Here is a 22,920-nt window from a genome sequence, read left to right as displayed (position 1 = left end):
GCCCCACGTTTTGTTATTCTATTTTTTTCGTATTATTTCTAGTCCCTATATTAAAAGGATTACTTATTACGGCTCTCTATATATCGTTTCAAATAATTACGGTCATTCTATTTGCATGCGGAGTTAGTGTTTGAAAATATGGCCGTGGCTCAGTTAGGGATCGAACTGATTATTAAAGTAAGCAAACAGATGAATTATAATTTGATTAAATAGCTAACTAAACTGAAGGGACACTTAATGCCGATACCACAGTAATGACATGAGCCCTTTAACAAAAAAAAATGTTGTATCAAGACTATTTAATCAAATTATGATCGACAGTTTATTTACATCGCGAGGATGAATGCAAAATCATTTATAGATTTAGAATGTCGGCACTAAATATGTATAACACATTTTCAGCAATTACGTCTTATCTATTGTCCACGAGATATACCAAGAAAATCATGCATATGATTTGGTCGACGTCAACTCAAAGATAGAGTTCTTTCCTTTTTGTTCGAACAATTTCTTTAACGAACCAAGTTCTCCATCTCAGTCATTACTTCCGTTATAGTTTTACTAAAATTGAATGCAGGTAACGCGATCGCGGGCAAGTTCAACTTTTAAACTTTTGTTCATACGATTCAAAGGTCGAAAAGCACCCTTCGCGTATACTGACTACCTTTTTAACACAAAGGTGTACGAAATAAAAAAGAATGGTAATCACTATAAGTTTTTCCTTATAATCCTATTTCTTCGAATAATTAGAATTAGATTTTTCTCCTGATTATTTTTTCTTATTTCTAACAAACGTATTTAGTATGTCCGTATTTTCCAAAGTTTCATTCTGCAGCGCGGTCATTTTGCGCGCATATACACAGTGTAATATCTCAAGTGAAACTTTTAACGTCATTTTGCGGGGATCTCCGCCACTCTTAAGGAAGTTTAGGTAGAGACATTCGTTGCGTCTTTGATGTTCCTGCAATTGAGTGCGAAAAACTCAGTAATGCATATATATATATATATATAAATAGATATATATATCTATTTTTGCAGCAGTATACAGCAACCTAGCTTCATTAGACGGTGCAAAGACGTGTTAATCACAGTATTTAGCAAAGCTTAGATATTAACATAAATGAATATATTACACATACGTACAGATTACTCAATAAGTGTTCATCTTCGACAAATACTTTGTTGTTGCGAATGAAAAAATTTGATGACAAACACAAATGGTTGAAACTGTTTCGTAGTCTAGTCCCGACGACAGCAAAAATGATCTATTAACACGCAGTGATACCTTAAGTGGATCGTCGTCGGGCTCCCACCCATCAAGGACTTTTCCGCACGCAAAGCATTGTACTTCATCTTCACCTTCCGAACCAGTGAAATAGAACCCATTGTCTGCCAAAACACGCGGGCTTAAATTTTCCGTCGAATGTGGCCAATCCTCCTAAAAAAGATCGGAGAAAATACCAGCCACTGATCAGACGTACATGTTCGGTGGAATTACACTTTTAATTATATATGAACGCTTTAGGAAACCGGAAGATAATGTATAACCAAGCAACCTACCGGGAACGTGGCTAAACGGCGATCTGGGTCAAACAGCGCACTGCAAGCGCCTGGTACTGCCATCGTCTGAAAGATCAACGACATATCGAATGAAGTCTAGCGAGCGGAACTATAGAACTTGATAATCGAATTTTATCAGAAGATTAAGGATACCCCCCATCCCCACAGACGAACATATTGCTCACAGAGTGGAAATTCGCGTCGCTGTAGTCTCTCGATGCTCAAAATGTACAAACAGCGTTAGCCTGATACACTGGCAACAATGTAGGATAACCCACAGAACTTCTATATATCACTGACATCAATGAGTGAATGATTGGAATGTGTACTTTATGTTCGGCGGCTCCTGCCCGAGAAGTGCACAGCCGTCACCAGAGCCCGTTGCGGCGCGCCGTTGGATTTGCTTTGTTTTCAAATGAGAGCAGACGACGACTAGCCTCCAAATGTCGCTCCTTCTCACGCAAGACTCTTGTCATCCAATTGTTATATGGCGGGAAAGTTTTTTCTTCCGAAGTTGTGATCCAGCTATTGCAGTTACGAAGTCAATCTCTTTACAGTTACAAGACAGGGGAAAAATGTTATGTATTGACTCAGAAAGCGTGCTTGTACTTCGATGCTGGGTCTAATTTTTATAAAATAAGACATCAGAATTTGACACATCTGTCGGATACGAACCTCTCATGCTCCATCTGCTATTTATTTTATTTGAGACCATGGTCATCGTTTGGTATAAATATCAAGTAAATTTGTGGTGATTTTTAGTCAGCAGTTACTGGAACGAACCCTTGCATTTTACCTCGATTAAGACTACTGAATAAGTTACACATGTTAAATAATCCCAAGCTTTATTTATAAACTCCAGTTCTGTTTTAACTACGCTAGTAGGAAGCGTGACATTTAGGCGATGTCAATTGGGGCGGCAGCTGAACATTCGGTCGCCTGGAAGAAGGACCTATTACAGCGCGCTGTGAGTGAGGGCGCTACAAGTTGCGCTGTGAAACATGTCGTAACAATGTTAACGCAAACCATTCCACTAAGTATACTGCTACGTACTGCTAAGTACTTATAATTAGATCAGGAAGAATTCAGTTGCATTATAGAATTTATACGTATTAAGTGTCAATAAAACTGATATTATTCTTAATACCAGCTAATAGCTTTTTACGATTTTAAACTAGAATATTGATAATACTGCTTGGAGTTATTAAAATTTTAGAGATATCAGAGTGCTGCTCAATTATGTGCGTCCTTTATATGAATCGAAATCAACGCTGCACAGTAAAAAAAACTAAATAGAGCGTTGATATATATAAGCTTATTTTATCTTTATTTATTTATGGCAAAAAAACAAGCGATACGTGCCATACACGTTAGTCTTGTTTAACGATTACATCATTACTCTTAACGGAGACTTTTGCGTAAGTATATTCAAGTTTTTTTCTAATGAAAGTAAAATTGTTGCCTTATTTTATTTGTAAAATGATGTAATAATAACAACATTCGAATATCATTATGATTCATAAAGCTGTCGCATAAGGTGTTAACTTTCGCACATTTACACCTAGTGTAATCGTCGTTACCTTGTTATAATTTTAACGCGGTATTATAAAGGGATGAGCTGGGGAGATTAGACTGAACATTTTTGTTAATCTGGTCGAACTGCAAGTTCAGACATGCTTGGTCTATTGTATGGCTTTGGATCATTATCTTGGTGACCATTTTATGTAGACTTGCTCAAATGAGTTGCAAACAGACAGGAACTCGCGTGCCTAATAATAAATCAAGTTAATATTTCATTTACTTATAAGTTAATGGCAAGATTACTGTTCCTTGGGTTCAGAAGATTTAATTTTTTATCGAGAAACGGCGACATTCTCTACTCGATTCTCAAGCAAATTATCGATCAGGGATACCTGATGAAGGGGAGGCTGCTCAGTAAAACGGTGTCTGCGCTCGAAAACGACGCGTTTTGGATAATGATTCTATATTGCGCTCGGGAATACTGTTGGATGTTCATCACCGCAAATAACACCAAAATTTGTAATACTTGAGAACACTTATTTCAACGACCTAATTTTTATTTTGTTATAAATGTTGCTATTTAAACTTGTCATCATCAATATTTCACATAGTAAGAAAAACATTGTCGTTAAAATTAATTTAGTAGAGATAACTATATGAAATCTGGTAGCGCAGTAGCTAAACTCCATGCGCTTCATTTACATATGTCATGTTGCCTACCTCGGTCTTCAATGCCATGAGTATAACCATGTTATTCTTTTAAACGCTAGCTCGAAATGGTATTTGTTATAGGAATTTATAGAAGACGACTGTAATATTGTGGTTAAGTTAATAATCTTTGCTAAGTATAGCAAAATTCACAATAGTGTTTAAAACGTCTTTGCATAGCAGAATTACCATTACATGTGGCTTTCCCACCATGCATTCCAGCGTACACCCGGCAGTCGTCATGTTTTCTACACACTAATATTTTTTAAGGCATTTATTCCTAAAAAATATCCAACGGTCCGATCAAACGCAAGAGCTGTTCTAATTTCCGTGCAGTTGTAATGTCTTTTTAATGCACATACAGTATATACTAATCTGGTTAAACGAAGAAAAACCATGCCGTTATTTACAACTATTACTTGTTTTATTTGAGTTCACATAAACTACTACTAAATAAATATAGTATATATTAAAGTTTGAAGGCTTTGGTTTGAGACATTTCAACAATAATGATCATTATCATCATCATCGTTGTCGTCGTCGTCGCCACGATTCTGCGTTAGTTGCGCGATACTTGGCTTCTTATATTGGACATCTTCACGATGAAGATTTTAAGTTAAAAGGAGCCGTACACATATTTTACTATGTATAATACAAACAATTCAGATAACTTGGAAATAACTTGCGTTTGCATCGAGACCATAGCAAAGTTAGCGTCGATTAAAAAGATATTAGGTACAAAAATTTCCGCTAATCTGATTATTGCGCGTCAAGAAAATGCTTGATACAATGAGTATAAACCACTATATGCTTTACGGCTCAAAACTGACTTTCGCGTTTGTTTGGAACATTCAGATTGGTGATTCCAGCGATTTTTCGGTTATTCCAGTGATTTTTTTTAGATAAAGACGACAGTAAAATAAATGACTGGCAATTATATAGTTCACATATAGGGCCAAGACAAGGGTGTTGATGTTTTAAGCTCCATGATAATTCTCCACCTAAAATCTGTTAGACCAATGACTTTACATTGAATCGTAAACAAATATTTGAATTTTTCGCCGTTTTAAAAAGTTGAACTTTACCCCATAGGTAAGTAATCTTAAGTATTCATTAGACTGCTCTATAATTTTAATGATCTTAGTTCTTTCACAGGGCGGTTGATGGCGTGATAGTGTATAAATTAATTTAAAAACTCTTCTATCGGCTGCCTAATCTACAAAACAAGCTAGCCTTACTACTTCGATAATTAAAAATTGTTATGAACAACCGACATGGACGCAGTAAATAAACTGTACTGGGACATCTTTTTTACAAAGGCTTCAAATCTATCAAAGGCAACTTTCATGCTATGTAAATATACCAATAGTTCAAGGTGCCCTCCAATATCAAAATCTACCCGATGCCAATAGAAGGATCTGACCGTAGATGCAGCAACAACTTAATCTACTGAATACTACACAATTATACGTGTCGTATGATAACTTATACTAGTAACAATGATTACAATTGAGCACCCTTTAAAATTCCATGATGCATTTGTTGTGAATACGATTACATCTGCTTTTTTTTGTGAAATTAATCTAACTAATTAATGGAACATCTGTGAGTTTGCGCTTGACGCGTAGCAAGTTTTTCAACTATTATTTGCGTGACGTTGATCATTAGCAGTATAACATTCAAGTCTTACGTATTTTATATTTTACTTTTAGCAAATACGTAACTTGAATAATATAAAGATAGTCAGCAGCAGATCCTATCTTAATTTAGCTACCGTACGGTAATAGCTATACTATAGGTAAAGTTGTAATTTACGATATGGATATAATGATAGTGTCATATGAAGAATTGTACAATCACAACAGGATACCAGAGAAGTGGTATCGTTAGGCATTTTCCATTGCTACGATAAGCATTTGTTACATAGTAATGGCCTTTATAGATTAGATAGATTGACGTTGATGGGTGTCATACTAGCCACATTAGCGGTGAGCCGTTGTGGCTGCAACCGTTCAGGAAATGATTGTGCCGTCGCAGATCACTCTATAAGTTTCGGTAAAAAATTTTCGCTGATATGTGCTTACAGGGTAAAATATGCCACACAGAAACGCCCATATTGGTATAAGATTCATTGAAACTATCTATAGTGAGTTGGTACTTTTTAAGTCCTGCATTTGATCGAGGTTTAGTTCGGTACTTGTTAAGGCACTTCAGCTAACATCACACATCTGGTCCAATTATGTGCAACAGTAGCGTTTCGTCGGTCGTATGAAATATGTGTTTTATGTCATACGGTTTACCTTATTGAACAAGACACGCAAAACTGCGCGTTGAGCAGACGTTGTATGAGAAACTAAGCATAGTGTAGCCGAAATCAGATAATTTAACTGCTTTAAAAATCATTAATAGGTCATAATTGATGTTGGTCTAGCACGGTTTACTAGGTCCCAGCCTCTAAACTGACTTACCAGGGCAACTCGCCATTTTGGGCTCGTACCCACTGATAATAAACAGGACGAGGAGACTGTCGGTGTTACACGGCAACGTCAACCGAAATGAAGACGAAGGATGCTGAGAAACCATTGCAATTAATGAACGATTTCTTACCCAAAACCCGTATTTCTACTGCTATTTTACAGTTTTCCTGTATTAGCCAATTTAGCTCAAAATGATGATTAATAGTTTGTATTAGTGCGCCAGATATCACCAAAATACTGAAGAGATTGACATTTGGTCGAGTTATTTTTGCTAGGGATCCAAAAATACTAATGTGGGGTAAGAATCTTTAGTAGATCATCTTTAACAGGATTATTCAAATCTGAGAATGTCAGAGTATTCTTGGACTGCGGTTATTAAAGAGCATAAGGTACTTTATCGATACTTGGAAAGTCTACACGAGACTTTGGTTGTACAAAAGGGGTGTACACATAAAAAAAACTCAGAAATATATTTTCCCGATGTTACGAGTTCTAACATAAAGCTCGCATATATACGTAATAGGATGTACACTGTCACACTGTTTTGTAAAACTGGCGATGTTTAAATTCAGTCGATGAATTTCAAATGCGACCCGGTCGGATTAGACATCAATGCAGCTTATGTCTATATTGCTGGTTCCATTAAAGCCTACCTCTTTATCAACTATTCCACTGAAATAAAGTCACTCATAAGAGAAGAGCCATACGCTACTCTATAGCTCAAATATTTCATCCAATGAATTCCACAGCACTCAAATATGTCCCCAAAGTAGCATTCATAGAGCTGTATTTTCTCAAAACAGTAGTAGTTATTCAATTTCGTCGGCTTTCTTTTTTTTTAAGAGGATTTTCACTGTCTCGAGGAATTCGTGATACGCGTACGTACATTGATTACTATTCAGCGGTCGTACTGAACGGCGATCAGTGAGTCATGAGAAATGCCTATTCTGCAGGACGTTTTAACTATATGTTTCCGTAATGTACCGTAAATGAACACGTGGATATGAAAACGCTCGGTTTTCAAAATTATGTTTATGACATGCCGTTGTTAAGGTGCGGCTCTGTACCATCCATATGTAACGATGGATTATAATTTATTTAATCGTCTACTTTGTTCCACTTTTTCATGCGTCTGGAAAACTTATATATGTTTAAACACTAGAATAAGGACTATCGGTTAACATAATCGTTTAGGGCAGCAATTAATTATCGTCAAGCAATCAATAGCACCAAGATCATGCAGAAGATGATGTAGTTATGCAGGCTGTGCTGGCAAAATATAAGCCAACATTGTCTCTTATTTTTATATGTAATTCCTCTCTTTTTTGTAGTCCATATTTTATATCACGATTGAACTTCATGCTGAAGATAATAAAAAAGGAATCGTGCTGAATTCCAATACACTTGAGTATGTTCGTGCATCCTCAGTTTCTATTTTTGGTATGTAAACTTTGCTATAATGTGAAACAAATGCGGAACGTGCTGTCGTTTGATATTTAAATAAAAGGCAAAAGTTTGTAGGATTCACTTTTGCGGTAAAATGGTACGGGCGATGGTAACTTGTGCACTACATTGTAATAATGTTAGACTAATACAGTTATCAAGCTTTTTAACAGCTTAGAGCATGCGATGTTATTTTTGTATAGTATACCACTAAATAAAAAAAAAACGGTCAAAACGGTTTAGAATTAACACCTTATTCATTTTTTTTTAAATTAGTAAGCTTGAGGTTGCAAGCAGTTATTGAGTTCCACTTGCATTTTCCTTCACTGTTAAGTCATTGTAAAGTATTATAGAAGCATATATTAGTAGCAATTCTTTGTCAGCCTTTTTAAAAATCGGTCTTATGGTTTATTAGTATTAAATCTCTAATCTGAAGTTACGTTATATATAAGGACGTTTCATAAAACAATCTAATATGATTTTCCGTAGCAATATACTTATAAAGTAATCAGCTAAGGCGATTTACTTTCTTTGCATTATATGTCAACGTTATAGTAGAGCATACTAAAAAAAAAGAAAAAAAAGAAGTCCGTGGAAGGCATTCTATCTTGTATCATTCTTTATCTGTCTGTGCTATGTACGTTTCAAACAACGTGAAAACGTCTTTGCTGACAGACAAGTTTTGCTATATTTTGAGAAAGATACACTAGCAATGCAACAAGAGCTCATATTAGAGACAAGAACACACACTAACGCATCAACCACACAGATTATTGCGCACAAATTGTTAAATCAGCCCATACTTAAAGTGACATAATTCTACTTCTAAAAGTGATCACATACATAACATGCCAAAATACAATGACAGCTAATCATGAACTCAAAGACACAAATGTATGCGAGAGGGCACATGTATTTCTATTTTTTTAATCAACCCAAATAAAATTGAGTGGCGTCAAGAGCGCCACAGTAGCTTCAAAAGGTGCGAAATGCTTAATGCCCCTGTTACCGCTATTGTAGCGCATATACTTGTTCGTCTAGATAGATCTGGTCTCAATCAACCGTAGACCTTTGAACCAGTCGAGGAAGCATACCACGGTTACCAGTTAGCAAACCTTCATTTGAATCGCAGATAAAGTGCTATGCATTAACCAGCATTTTTAAGACTGTAGCCAATTACTGCCTAATTGCAATTAAATGGTATGTGGAAGGTAGACTTTTCATAAAATTTCATACTGACAGGGACGACAGCAAAAATAATATTCCCTAGTTTGCTAAAAACATTTAATGATCCAGTACCTCGAACAAGGGCTTTTGCTAGCGAAGCGTACGACGTATTTGCCTGACACAAATGTAGTGTCCTATGGCCTAATCGTTTGTAAGATTTATGATGACTGGGTCTTTTTTAAGTCCGCTAAGATAATGGCTTACGTTCTGTAATAGACTCAGTCTGATACTATAATACAGTAATACAGATGCAGTAATACTGAAGGCTTTCCGAGTGCCTACTATAAGTGTATAACAAAAAGAAAAACGACGAAGCGGGCTGTTGAATAGTTACAATGTGGTTATATAAGGTCCTTGTAGTGAGGACATACCGTAACGCTGAAGATTGTTAACGAGAACCTTCATTGCCCATATATTTACCTACACAATCTTAGACAACAATTTTTTTATAAACTTTTTATAAATATCGACGACTTTGTTAACTCTTAAATAAGAATTGCTTATTTAAGTATTGTAATAAATCTTAAATGTTTCACATGTAATCATTTCATGTGGAATTGATTGAGTACGTGCACCCTATGGTGCGTCTTCTATTTATATCACAAATAAACAAAATAAAGTTAGTGTGTCTACACTTATTATCTAGAAAGACAAACAGACGGTAGCTTCAACTAGACAAAGATATATATATAGTATGGCGCCTAAATTGAGGATGTTTTTTATGCCTTGTTTTTAATACTGTATCTACATAAAAACAGACATTTCAACATAATGTTTTACATGTGGTAAAAGTGTCATTCCTGACGGTCATGTTTATTATGTAACTACCATTCACCGCGCTCACACCTTCAATTCGGGACCTAAATTACTCACTAGTCATTTTTAAGATACTATTTTTTAATCGGTAAACACTTTTTCAATTGCAACCATGCATCTAGCAGTTTGTCTTGGTGTAAACTCGTTAATGTGTCACTCAAATAGGCTTCATGCAAAAAAATAGAAAAAAAATGGGCCAGTGGCACACCAGAAGTCCCAAAAAAAAAAACTGGCAACCGACTAAATATTAATTGACTCATCCATGCATTTTTAAACAAATTCTTCTCAAAAAAATTAACCGCTGTTTGAAGCGGCTTATTTTTAGTTCAGACGATCAAACATAGTTTCATCCAATATAAAGGGCTATATTCCTAGTCACAAAATATTTTTGTTATTTGTTACAAATAACACTGCGGGTACTTATGTACAAATTATACATAGTTCAAGGACATATAAAACTTTTAATCAAGTAAATTTCTCTAAACTTCTCAAAATTACTTATGCTAATTGATTTCTCCCAACCGCTAATATACTAGCTATTCGAAACGCACTTATAGTTCAACTATGTAATGGCTGTAATAAATTGACTATTAAAGCATATTCTATATATACGCCGAAACAGTGAAGTATGAGATACACCTATTAATTTACGTAGATCAATTCAATGGCCTCACTAGTATTAGAATAAAGCCTATTCTGTGCCATCCTACGAGTCTCCATTCTCATTGGTCGTTTTCATAACTAGCTGTCCCCTCAAATATTTGTGAACTTCAGTGACAGTTTTTATGGCAGAAAGCTGTTCAGATGCTTTTTTGGGCGCATGTTGTTTCATTAGCCTTATTCTGGTCATTTTTCCGATACTCATCAAAGAAATATGTTCAACGTTCTCTTAGAGCCTGCGCTGCGGTTCGGTGCTGAACGGGAAGATAAAGCTTGAATTCTGCAGGAAGTTCGTCCTCGGCGTATAATCGATCGGCGAAGTACACTCTTCTCAAACGGCAGTTAGCGTGGATTTGAACCCGTAACGTTTGAACATAGTTTGTTCCATAGGCACGTCGTGTGAAGTCAGCTAGATTAAACTGTATTTGGTTCCAACCCTCGTCCAGGCGCATCGGCATCGTACAGATAAATGGCTTGACACGCGTGGTGCTCTGGAAGTTGGACGCTCGAAATCTGGACAACAGTAACGGATGCGGGAAACAAAATCCATATATGTGCTAAGAATAATGAAAACTATGTATGGGTACGCAAACTTTATGCCAGTGAAAATTCTTAACTAGTGTATACGAATAAAAACAATATCTTGCACTTCAAACAGAAGATTAATTAAGTGTAATTAGAAATCCTCAATAGTGAAATATCTCATATATCACAATGTAAAATTGAGTAAAGACATAAATAAGTTTGTTTACATTCTGATTATACACAAAAATATGAAAAAAAAAACGTTAATCAAATGAATTAATAGAGAAGGGGTTGTAACGTCTTCCGTTACAAACCTCATTTAAAATTAGGCATATGACAACAATACCAAACTTCTATTTCGACATGATCAAGGAGACAAAATACCAACCTTCGCTTGATATTTTTGTCATCTAGGATCTGAACCTCAAATGTGAAGTACTTCTTTAGGTTTTTAACGATGAGAATTATGTAAGGTAGTCTAATCCCTAGAGTTTCTCTGGGGTCGGCAGGACAGGTGATGAACGTCGTGGACACGTTGCTTCCAACAATCTCCAAGACCAACGATTGAATGTCATTATCTGTTATACGTTTTATGTGGCCATTTCGTACCTATGAAGTTAACAACAAAGATGAGTTCTGTTAGCTGGAATTTAAAAAAAACAAACCAGAAAGAAAAAAAGAATAATAGGCTGACAACAAATGGATGCGAATTGGAAGGCGTCCAGTCAGTTCCTTCAAGCTGCTTAAATTGTTCTTTATGTTAACCATAATAATTTTATATTTAGTTAATTACGAATGTGATTCGTCAATGCGGTATGACTTTGGAGCAGGCTGCTTATGATATTAAATATCCTACTGCAAGATTTACATGCCATTCGATAATCTGAGCGGTTCTTAAAGAAGGAAGGCTGGTCCATACTGGATTGTACGATTCGTTGAAGGGGCTCGATGAAGTCAAGCAAGCACACTAATTATTTCAATGAAACTTATTACTATCCTTTGAAAAGTTCTGTAATCTAATGTTCACTATTGTACAAAATGCGAATTTATATAAATAATGCATCGTATTGAAATGAATTGATTATCTTTAGTGATCGATTCATAATAAAGTCTTACAAGAATGAAAAAGTTACAAACTGGCAATAACCAATTTTCAATTATCTGAACAGTTAGCTTAAGATTGCTATAATTTTACAAGCTGGTTTTACTTCTCAAAAACACCTTTCGTTCGTCGATACTCTTCCATATCGTTGACTATATCGCCGGCTCCAGTAAAAAGCATTCTGTGATATTACCTTAATTAATTTAACGGATATCCATTGTTTAGCAAGTTGTTTTGTGTGTAACACTTGTAGCTTTTTCATAAGAACTTAATAGCAAATCATGTTTAAAACTGTCTGTAAGCACAGTAGCGGTTCTTATATTGGAGCGCTTTCTATGATTGCATGCACGTTGTCATGATAATTTGAACTACCATGATCCTTGTTTCTGCTTTCCTGCGATTAAGCAATATGCTACGTCGCTCACTCCCAACTTTGATTGATACCAATGGATTTTGTGAGTGGCAAATATTAGCACTGATTCTTTCTGTCGTACCTGTTTCGATAGTCTCCAAATAACTGTACTTACTCTAGTTGTATCATCATGAAGACGCATCAAACAAATCAATAATATCTTGTTTTTAATCCGAACACCGAAATTTTACAAGACCCATAAAGATAAAAGCCGCCCATTAAAGAGCTACTGAAGAGTCTGATGAAATTAAATTCTCTTAAAAAAAAAAAGACTATTTTACTGATAATAGCTCAAAAGGGACTTGGTCACTTCATTGTCATTTTTTTGAAAAACCGACACCATTTAACAAGGTTTGCTTCTCAGAGAAAAATAATGCTTTTTTATGTGTATAAAGTTTGTTATTGGGCATGAACGACGGTTAAGAAAAATTTTATGTCAGATCAAGAGCACCATTATAGATTCATTTTCACCGATGTGATGGTTAGAGGCTATGAAAAGAAACGGCCCATTGTATATTATAGAGATATATATTAATTATGTAACAGCATCTTGCACTTTGAGCCCAGGCATTTATCAAAGCTTCAATAAACAGTAACTTAGCTTACCTTCTTGTCCCAAATTTGTAAAGGTTTCGATCCAAGGCTGTACAAGATGGAGAGAAACCCACTTTGAAAGGTATTCTTGAACATGCCTCCGCGTGATTCCATAACTGCGAATTAAAATTCGTTGTATAGTTTTATACAGCAGTTATCAATTCCCTACCGTCAAACTGCCCTTTAACTTACACTTTCCTGCATATGTAGATAAAACAACTACTCTGTGCGAAACGAAGATTGTATGTTTCCATACGCTTGTACAGAGACAGTTGTAATAGTGCAAAAGTCTTCAACTTCGAGGCCGAAATACATCGAGCGTACTTCACTGCTAACCAAGTCAAAGTGCCGCAGTGTATCGCGCTGCTGCTCTTGCCCGATGTTTCAATGTTTTGATTGTCAGCGGCAGCGCCGTTGCTATAGAAACGCGCAAGACGAGGGAACGTCGCAACAGAGTGATCCCAATGACAATAAGCCTATGCACCGTTGGTGCTAGTGTTGACAGAGCGGTGAACAGAGAATATTTTGTGTGAGAAAGATTTGTTGTCGTGTATGCAGCTGGGATTGCTGGTCTGCAGTAGAATACTGGGTCGCCACAATGCTGTGATACGGGTTTGTTTATGCGCGGGCAGGGGAACGATTCCTATTGAAAGGAAATGTTGTTTCATTATTTTAAAATGGCTTCTTCCAGGACCACTAACCATAGTAACTAATGGCCCTCCAATTCGATTCAAATTTGACGTAACGAGGACCTCATATTCTTTAACGTAACTCACTCTTAGGAATTTTAGAAAAACCAGTAAAATATATTGAGCTGATTTTGTAATTTGCGCAAAGTGCTTATGTATTTTCACATAATTATCGACAGAATTTCATATATTAATTATTATTCTAAAGGAAATCTGCAAGTAATTCAGATTGATACTAGATAACAAGTTAACGTTAATCGACCAAGGATTCATGCATATCAGGTACATGGAGGGAGGCGATTCGTGATCTGACTAATCATCCTTTCGGTGCGCGAAAATCACTGCATATATATATATATATTTTTTTTTTTCGTGCTGTCTATTGTTTTCTTTTCATTTGCTTGCAAGAATATAACCTAGCAGTAGTGTACTAAACTGGGATGGAAGAATGTATCGTTGCCGAGGTTGTACGACTTTTGGACAACTCCATGGGAACTCTGAAGACGCAGTTCATTAGTATTTTCCATTGTATCGGAAATTTTGCTTGCTACATTTGAAGTCTATTTCTTTTGATAACTACCCAATCTACCCAACAATAAAACATGGTGTTTCTAGTTTATCACGCATTGATTTATTACTCATCATGCCTACTGTTACCTACTATAATAAATGGTGAATATCAATCGTATCAAAAAAAAAAAATTATGGCTCATTTTGCATGCGGGGAACACCTTAAATGATCTGCAATAGCGTTTGTAGAGCCCATTTACTTCGAACATGCCTAGTATACAGGATGCATTTTTATAAAACACATTAAGAACCCGTGAGTGACAACTCACATTTTCAAAGCTATAACAGAATTGTATATCGTTATTCCTTTCACCCAACGTTAAGTCCTTGTATCTATGGCAGAATTTGATTTCCAAATGTAAGGCTTAATACTCTGCCGCCTAGGCAGCAGGTTATCAAACTAACTACAACAAGATGAGCACAGCAATAAAGTGAAAGCCTGCAAGCATAAGGCACATACGAAACTGTTTCATAACTCATAGATCAAAGACTGGTATCTGCTTTTATTGCGCAGTTTTAACTAGTGGATACTTCTTTTTGGCATCAATGTTTTAGATAAATCAGAGGAAGTGACCTTGAAACGGCTTAGAGTTTTGGATACACCTGCCCTTTCAGCAGATCATTTTTATATAATTTCAACTTTTCGAAAATGTTCATTTTACTAAGGCTAATAACTATATTAAGCAAGCTCATAAAAATCGATGCTTAGATGATCATGGCTGTTAATGATAACTGAAAATTTTTCTTTTTTCATGTACCCCATATCATTGACCTATTATTTGCTGTCTGCTTGGTACAAATAAGCATATTCGTCATAGAAGAGCTAAAGTGTTCAACATAATCACTCCATTCTGTTAGTATAGAGTGTCCTTCCATAATTAAACAGGCATACTTGATGCCTTTTGGCAAGTTACGCTCAAATGATTTCGAACTGCGTTCGTTAGTTGCGGTTTACTCGTCGGTAAATACGAGGCAAAGTGAGATCGGAAACGACACACGGTTAACTTCTATACAGAAGCATATAATAAGAAACGGTCATATACATTGTCAATTTATAAATTAGAATTGTAAAGTAAATTCATTAAAACACGTTATATTAAACGGTTAGAATAGCAATAATAATACTAATAAGATAATACACATTATTCTAAATAGAAATATTTAGCTTCTAATGTGCTAAACGAAGTGTAATTGGGCGAGCAGTTAGTCCTTGTAAAATAAACAATAGTCCAGGCTCGACCAGCGATGCTATATGACTGTCGTATTGCATTTTTGGTGATGTGAAGAAGTGCTTGCTTGCATCCTTCGGCTACCCATTCAAATTCATCTTTGTATCCCAAAAAGGCAAGTTTCTTATGTATGTATGGCCTTATCTGATTTGTCCTATTAGCGATCCTGTATTCACGATATGATATACCGGCTAACTGGTTTTTACGCCATGGACTCTTTTCAAGAAGTGATGCGGTCCACATTTTCAATTGGCCCACTCTTAATTTGCCGGGTATCTGAATGTATGTATGATATACACATACTGACCATCTTAAGTACTATATATTTTGATTATCGTAAATGAACACACTGATTCCCTCTGATTAGGAGGATTTTATTTTAATGATTGATGTCAGATAGATCTCTGTTACACACTTCGTTCGGTATCGTTGCTTTTTATATTTACGGGATGCAGTTATTCTGCTGAGACTTGTCCAAAAGAAACTCTTCGAGAATGCTCACTGTCATGTTCGTTCTCTGTAGTAGAATTCTCTGATAATCACTGGAAGTCCAATATCCTTTTCGTATACGGTGGCTTGTACAACACGTTTTCCTCTTATTTCGATTTTAGCAATATATTGTTGCTCTTAATTAGCTACACAAGATCCTTAAATCTGTCTTGTCTTCAATTGTAATCATGTTAGTTTAAAATTTTGTGTGTTAACCAGTGTCCTTCTTTCATATGAACCATTCGAATACACACATTCACACGTTTTCTTTTTTTGTATTTCAGTAATTATTCAATCTGTTATTCTTTCTCTCTCACATTTCAAACATTCCCAAAAACGCGCCTCATCGTGTAGAGAACAGCATATTACCTGATCCATTCGCTATATAATAGAAGCAAGAGTTAGGCGGCTGAACTATATAAATGACAAGAGGTTCTCAAAGAAAAAAAAGCTCATTATAAATAGCATAACACGGATGGTATTTGAGAAGGGACTACGCGTAGAGCACAGCTACTTAATTCCAATGTGCTGATGAAGAAATGAAATATAAAATAGTACTAATTGTTGTTTGGTAGACGCAAGAATAATTTATGGATAACATCATAATGGCGATGATAATAATAATAGTAACTATTTTACGGTTCGGTAAAATGGCAAAGTATGTACAAATAAGAAATATATCATAATAAATTATTACATTTCCATAAACAAGCTCAATTGTTCATCTAATTGTTAGGTCCCCACAAACCTTTCATCTTTTCAATGTTTCTAGATTAAGTATTTATAGTTGTGGCGACTTCTTGTTTGTGTATCTCTTTTATTGCTATATTATCATTATGTATGAATTATACCATAATGTTGGAACCCAGCTGCATATTTTGGAAGTTAGAGGCGGGCGAATTCGAAAAATCGACTATAAGCTAAGAGAACACGGAGTACAGAAGGACGATGCAACTCTTTTGTCATGCATCAACTCACGTATTGAATTCGATAATGGCCTGAATGTGTTATTGGTAACAGCGGGAGTTAAATAACTTTCGCTGCGGTAAGGATTAGGGTCTTCAAGATGTTCATTATGTGTGCCAACTACATTATTGCTAAAACTATCACTCGTACGATTCATGTTCGGGTGCCGTTATAGATGAGCCTCAGGATCGATACATCGCAACTGACAACTGTGTATTTTTTCACTTATTTTGATGACAACGTGTGTAGCTGTGTTCAGTCGACAAAATACAGTACGGAGTGCCAATGAAAAATATTGATCAGGTTTTGCCTATACTAAAACTAAGAGGCTCACCTCGAAGTATTCCCTGACATCTGTCTCCAACAAAGTCTCACCAGCTGCCAATTCGAAAAGCGTATTTATGGTAAAGAGCGTAATCCTGAACTTAACTCTTTGAGTGGCCCTTCCTCTCGATCTATATTCATAAGTCAGAAACTAACGAAACCAGTCTTCGTTGCAATAGTAACGTGTTGGTCCATTAGAATTACAAACACGTAAGGTGGTCTGGATTTAAAATTGAACGTAAATATAGTTCGTGCTGGGAAGGGCCAGTTGTCTAAAACAATGCTTAACGGCAGCACCGGGTTTAAAGTTCGCACTATTTATTATAGGCAGGTAAAGAAACGTTCTGCTTGATATTTAGTAGCGCACGACAGAAGGAAGTAAAAGGTAGGCCTTTATGAGAAGTTAGTAAGGAAGAAAGCCATCTCTTGGAACGGCCAGCTTCCAATACTTTCAGAAAATTCCGGCTGATCAGCAACAAATTTATCAAAAAAATCATAAACAAATGTAAGGGCGCGTATTGATAGTATGCAAAGTAGTAGAATGTAATGCTGTGTTCGTTTTGCGCCAAATAGAGCTGTCCTTAATAAATTCAAATTCAAACAATGTTATAACAGCTAATCACCCGGGGATAAGGTCAAATCTACATATTTACTAGTCGATTTCTGCGCTGCGAAATGGTGCTCGAAAGTGTCACATTTTTGTAGAACCGCATTCGTAGCTATATTAGTTTACGTACAAACAAATTCGTTTTTGCCGACCAAAAATATATTCTGTATCCACATCCTTTGACGAAACTAGATCCATTAATGTAATGAGGAGTTCCAAGGTGCTCAACAACATAATTTTTTATCGCAGTTTGACACCTATCGACCAGATACTTTAATGCATATTATATATAATTGCTTAATATACGCGTACAAGTTCCTGAATGGAATAGACATTGGCAACAAGGTGGGACCCATTTCAGTATACACACATGTGTGTACTTGCATCTGGGCATGTATGGCAAACGCGTGTTGCCGACTGAACAATTATTGCTTCAGTAAAAGTTCATCCCATCACGGACAATAGCTTTTTTTGCCCAACGTTTGCGGATGCAGCGGCTTCCGTCCCATGACAGACGAGCACAACGTCGAACTCTTCTGAAGACAAAGCACTGCTTGGATAGTAGATCGAAGAATAATCGGCCCACGAAACGGCTTTGCGAAGTGCGGGTCATCTTCAGACATGAGCGAAACCTGAAAATGGTTAAAAAAATAGCTAAAGTTTTATTTAGAGCCCACAAATGTTGACATATATATATATATATATATATATATATATATATATATATATATATAATAAATTAACTGACATAAAATTGCTTCTATTTTTTTTATTACAGTTTTGTAACGACGCTGTACTCCCAGTGTCTAGCGACAAAGACAACACAAAGCTTTTTTTTATTGTGACACAGATTTTTTTATTTATTATGACACACACCAATATTGAAATGGCAATAATATGTTAAGCAGAAACTTTCCTTCACACAATTGTTGTTCAGGTCGAAAGCAGTAGTTTCTCTATTTCTGTTAATGGAAGGTTTAATGGTGGTGTCGGACGTAAACTAAATGTGACATTTAGTTTTAAATGATTGCGCCAAGGTCAAGTAATGCAATAATCACCGGTATTTCTGTTAGCATTTTCTAAATAGCGTTATATTTTTATTCAATAAATCATTTTTCTTTCATTGTGCTTTTCCACGTTAACCTTCGACAAAAATTTGGAATCGTTTAGCGGACGGCAAAGCGCAATGCAAGTGCTACCCCAAAAGCCTCTCAAGGTGCCATTATGCGGTGGAAGCAGAAGATTCCGTAGAACCGATGAAGCTTCTAGTCAATGCATTCCGCCCTCGACATGATACCGAGACAACCAATCTGCAAGATGTGATTGCCTTCTATCGTCAACACTGTCTTCTTTTCCACCAAAACGTCCTCCGTTCTTCGGTTTTCGACAATCGAAAATCCCCTTCTCCAAAAAAGATCGTAGTGTTCTCTCACTGTTCTATGCAGGGCCTTTTCCAATTATCCAGCATTCGTGCTCTACAGTACACGATTTCCGTATCAGTTACAGGTATAACCAAGTTGGTAGATGCTGCTTCAACTTGATCCAAGAAAGGTATCCTGTTCACGATGGATGACGGTTGCACAGAAGTATTCCATCGAAATCTTCGGCAGAACGTGCGCACTTTATTAAAGGTGACTATGCCCGTTGATGTTCTCCTCGGATGATACATTTCATTTATCAGCATCTCAAGATGATGTCTCCAAAATAAACATATCCCAGGATCGAATTCGGAGTTTCCGTTTCTTAGTTAAATCGTATCATCAAAGTTTACTGCATCTCGGTTAAAGCCAAATGGGCCGGAAAGAAAGGATCACGACGATAGCTCTGGACAACAGGATAGATTATTTTTTGCAAGGTCTCAGTTCCTTTACTCTGACACTCGGCTAATGAGAGCTCCGCTACATGTTTTTGATTTCTCGGCCATATCCTAACGAACCTGCTCTGGTATGACTTATTGTGAGTAAACTTCGTCGTAAAGGAAGCAGGTTCTAAAATCAACGTTTAACATGTCAGAAAGCTTGATCTCTAGAAAACTTCAGAAGAGCTTATACTTTCTGCATGAGTACCATTTTTGCTATCCTATACTGTCCGTTTTTCGAATCGACCGGTAGACAATTTTTTTTATTTTTTCCCTTTAACATGATTCTTCAAAGCGTAGTATTCACCCATACCCTTATTTTCAACCACGTTTGCTGTCTTTGTTGACAATATGCACCCCGTTTACTTGCGCCAGCACACTGAAGCAGCAGTAGTAAAACACCAGCAGTTTTCTCCTACTGACATCCGTCCTCGAATCTTCTTGGAGCAATATCTGTTTCGTTGGAGCAAACGGTGTCTTCCCTTCTAGCGTCTTTTGCCCCACCCGTGCTTTTGGTTTTGGTGTTGTTTATTGTTCTCCCCACACAATGTAGTATTGCTTGACCTGTTCGACTGCTGTGGCGACACTCACAGTCGACTTCTCTATTCCCCTTTACACCCCCAACTCAAACCTGTGCTGAGACCAGCGAAGATAGTCGTATCCCTGTAGTGACTTTGCAGGCCAGTCGAGATGTACTGGATATACTGGCCTATCCCGCAGCAAGCAAGCCGATAAGTCTGAGCATAACATAAATATGGAGTCAGGCTCTGCAAACTACAACTAAATGTCAACTCCACGCGAAGGAGGTTTACCATCCAGTGGTAGCTGCTGTTTTTCTATTGAAGAAAAAATTCTCTAGTTTGGCTCCCGCTTATCCAAGCTTCTTAGTTCTATAGACTCAAACAAATATAGCGAAGTAGAAAAGCAGCATAAGCGGAACGCCAGGAAGAGAATAGTTATTTTTCAGCAACGAGCCGGTTCTAGGATTCTATCTATCGACTCAGCTTCCTCTAGTTAGAGTCTTCGACCGGATCGAATCGGAACGAATCAACGCCAAGCATCGGTTTCTTGCCTACCTAAAGAGTAATAAGCTAGTCCTCCCCTTTATTATCGTTGGCCGCTTAGCTATAACTTATAGCGATTATCATTATTACTATTACAATCAAAGTTATTACCATTAGCTCGACTATTCGTGGGATATTAACACTATAGTGATAATGATAATAATAATGGATATTTTGCTTCGATCGACCGAGGCCAAGAAAGAGTGTGAGAAAGCGCAGTATACGATAACAGCTGCTTGGCGTTTATTATAGATGATGTCATCTACAGACTTGCGCTGTTTGGACGGGGCATGGCCGACGTGTCGCGTGATGCCGGCCTCCACTACCTTCAAGCTAGAGGAGCATAGAGACGCAGAAACAAATAGAGAAAAGAGCAGCACGAGCTTTGTAGGCAAGATTAAACTACCGTGCGTTTGTAGTCTGACGCGGGAGAGTCATAAAAATCCCGCTGCGAAAGGAACTAACATTAGGAATTCTTCGTAACTGGCATCTAGCAGTCTTCAGGCAACATTTTAGAGCCTAACGCCTACCTGTATACGCGATTCAGTTATTTCAGAGTTGAATAAGTACGCAGTAAACTACTCTCCCAAAAAGGCTGAATGAAACTCTGTTGAGTTACTAACAAGCTTGGGCGTCATGTTTTGTACAAGGAAGATAGACTCTTCACTAAAGCAGGTTTCTAAGAAGCAATGTTGACTTCTTCAATCAGTTTTGGATTATTTTTGGACATAATATAGTCTCACTATGCGGTAAACTTGCGTAATTCTCGGCCATTCTTGACTCCAAGCTCGATAGTTTGTTCAGGCTACGATTAGACCATGTCCACATCTATCTGAGAACGATGACCCTAGCTGGACATAAAACTGTTAGCAAGATGGCATAGGAGCCTGCTTTTCTGCTTTCCCCGTTTTCTTACCACAGTGAGGTTTGGGACGAGTAAACATGAGGAACTGTTAAGGACTTTAAGGGCATGTTCGTCTTTGTTATACACGAGAATATTAGGGCCGTATAACGTCGTACATGACATTAACCCGCAAAAGTAGTCTTAACTGAATGGTCTGTCTTTGCCGTGTTGCAGCTAATGGCCGAAGCAAGTGCAGCAGGCCTATATGCAGATGTAATGACAATCGCTAACTATAGTTAACATTGCATGACGGTTGTCGTGACTGGCTAACTGTGGGGGAAAGAGGGATCACGGTCGGGGTTACGTTTGAGCCCTGATACAGTCAAAAGCTGAGATCCACGTGGAGTTAGCATAAATCACGCGACCTGCATAAAGATCTTTGTCAAGGTGGGCGAGACAAACTTGGTTAATGCATCACGGATACAAGATAGGCATCCAGCAAGAAGCAGCTTGTCAGCGACTCTCTATGGCGTGAAGAAAGGACGCGTTGTCTACTGATTTACAGTGTGGCAATGCCTCGCTCATGCTCGGACACCAGCATGTGCCGCATTCGCTTGTGTTGAATATGGCCTGAGTAGACATATTCGAAACACCCGACGTTCTGTTGTTGCCAACGAAGTTTGTAACAATAATTTTTGTAGAAGATTTCCAAGGTAAGTTACCATCCCAGTATTTATGTAATGCTTTGCCACCGTTTGCTGGGTTTTACGATAAAGTGGTTAATACAGAATCGTACTTATAATTACGTGGTTGTTTTCCCAGCGAATAAATAATAGATCCATTACATTAATTATACATAAATCAACTCTCACGTCCACCCGCGGAATTATCACTTAGCTGTTTTAGGCACGGGTTTATGTGATTACCTTCGACCTTTCATTCTGAATTTCAGCTACCTTTAAATATAATGCAAAAATGCGCAAGGTTCAAACAGGGATAGTACATCGATAGAGAAAATATAGCTTAAATTCGAAAGCTAAAGCTGTTTCGATGTTTTAATAATGTAAACATTACAATCAGCAACAATGTCTTCATGCCATCAACAATGCCTGTGATTTCATCATATGATATCTACTTTTAGTTACAAGAAATGAGTGTTTCTGAAGAAACTCATTTCATACATATGAACCTTTCCGCCGACCCTCTCTCTCTCTCTCTCTCTCTCTCTCTCTCTC

General features: G+C 37.0%; 3 protein-coding genes across 5 annotated transcripts in view; all 3 read right to left on the bottom strand.

Annotated features, from left to right (window-relative positions):
- Positions 1-296: 296 nt before the first annotated feature.
- Positions 297-1,982, bottom strand: Det (baculoviral IAP repeat containing deterin). 2 transcript variants are annotated; one of them, XM_086985860.1, is made up of 4 exons: positions 1,890-1,982; positions 1,561-1,626; positions 1,286-1,438; positions 297-961 (listed from the first exon to the last, which is right to left on the bottom strand). In XM_086985860.1, exons 2-4 carry the CDS (start codon positions 1,621-1,623, stop codon positions 770-772), a joined length of 408 nt encoding a protein of 135 aa, XP_086841986.1. In that variant the 5' UTR covers positions 1,624-1,626; positions 1,890-1,982; the 3' UTR covers positions 297-769. The 2 variants fall into 2 exon arrangements, with proteins under 2 accessions (XP_086841986.1, XP_086841985.1); XM_086985859.1 differs by lacking the exon at positions 1,890-1,982 and adding an exon at positions 1,746-1,883.
- Positions 1,983-9,705: 7,723 nt separating this feature from the next.
- Positions 9,706-13,481, bottom strand: Bug22 (cilia- and flagella-associated protein 20). 2 transcript variants are annotated; one of them, XM_022798819.2, is made up of 3 exons: positions 13,238-13,481; positions 11,326-11,546; positions 9,706-10,925 (listed from the first exon to the last, which is right to left on the bottom strand). In XM_022798819.2, the coding sequence occupies exons 1-3, from the start codon at positions 13,247-13,249 to the stop codon at positions 10,631-10,633; spliced, it is 528 nt and encodes a 175-aa protein (XP_022654554.1). In that variant the 5' UTR covers positions 13,250-13,481; the 3' UTR covers positions 9,706-10,630. The 2 variants fall into 2 exon arrangements, with proteins under 2 accessions (XP_022654554.1, XP_022654550.1); XM_022798815.2 differs by having other exon boundaries at positions 13,058-13,469.
- A 2,410-nt stretch (positions 13,482-15,891) lies between these two features.
- The window catches only part of LOC111247263 (uncharacterized), a 19,725-nt gene continuing 12,696 nt past the window's right edge, over positions 15,892-22,920 (bottom strand). The window contains exon 5 of the mRNA XM_022797958.2: positions 15,892-18,551. Within this exon, the coding sequence (XP_022653693.1) occupies positions 18,353-18,551 (199 nt within the window). The 3' untranslated portion in view covers positions 15,892-18,352. The remainder of the gene's footprint in view (positions 18,552-22,920) is intronic.

Source organism: Varroa destructor, unplaced genomic scaffold (genome assembly GCF_002443255.2).
Source record: "Varroa destructor unplaced genomic scaffold, Vdes_3.0 BEIS01000003.1, whole genome shotgun sequence".
NCBI lineage: Eukaryota > Metazoa > Arthropoda > Arachnida > Mesostigmata > Varroidae > Varroa > Varroa destructor.
This window is presented reverse-complemented; position numbering and strand designations above follow the sequence as displayed.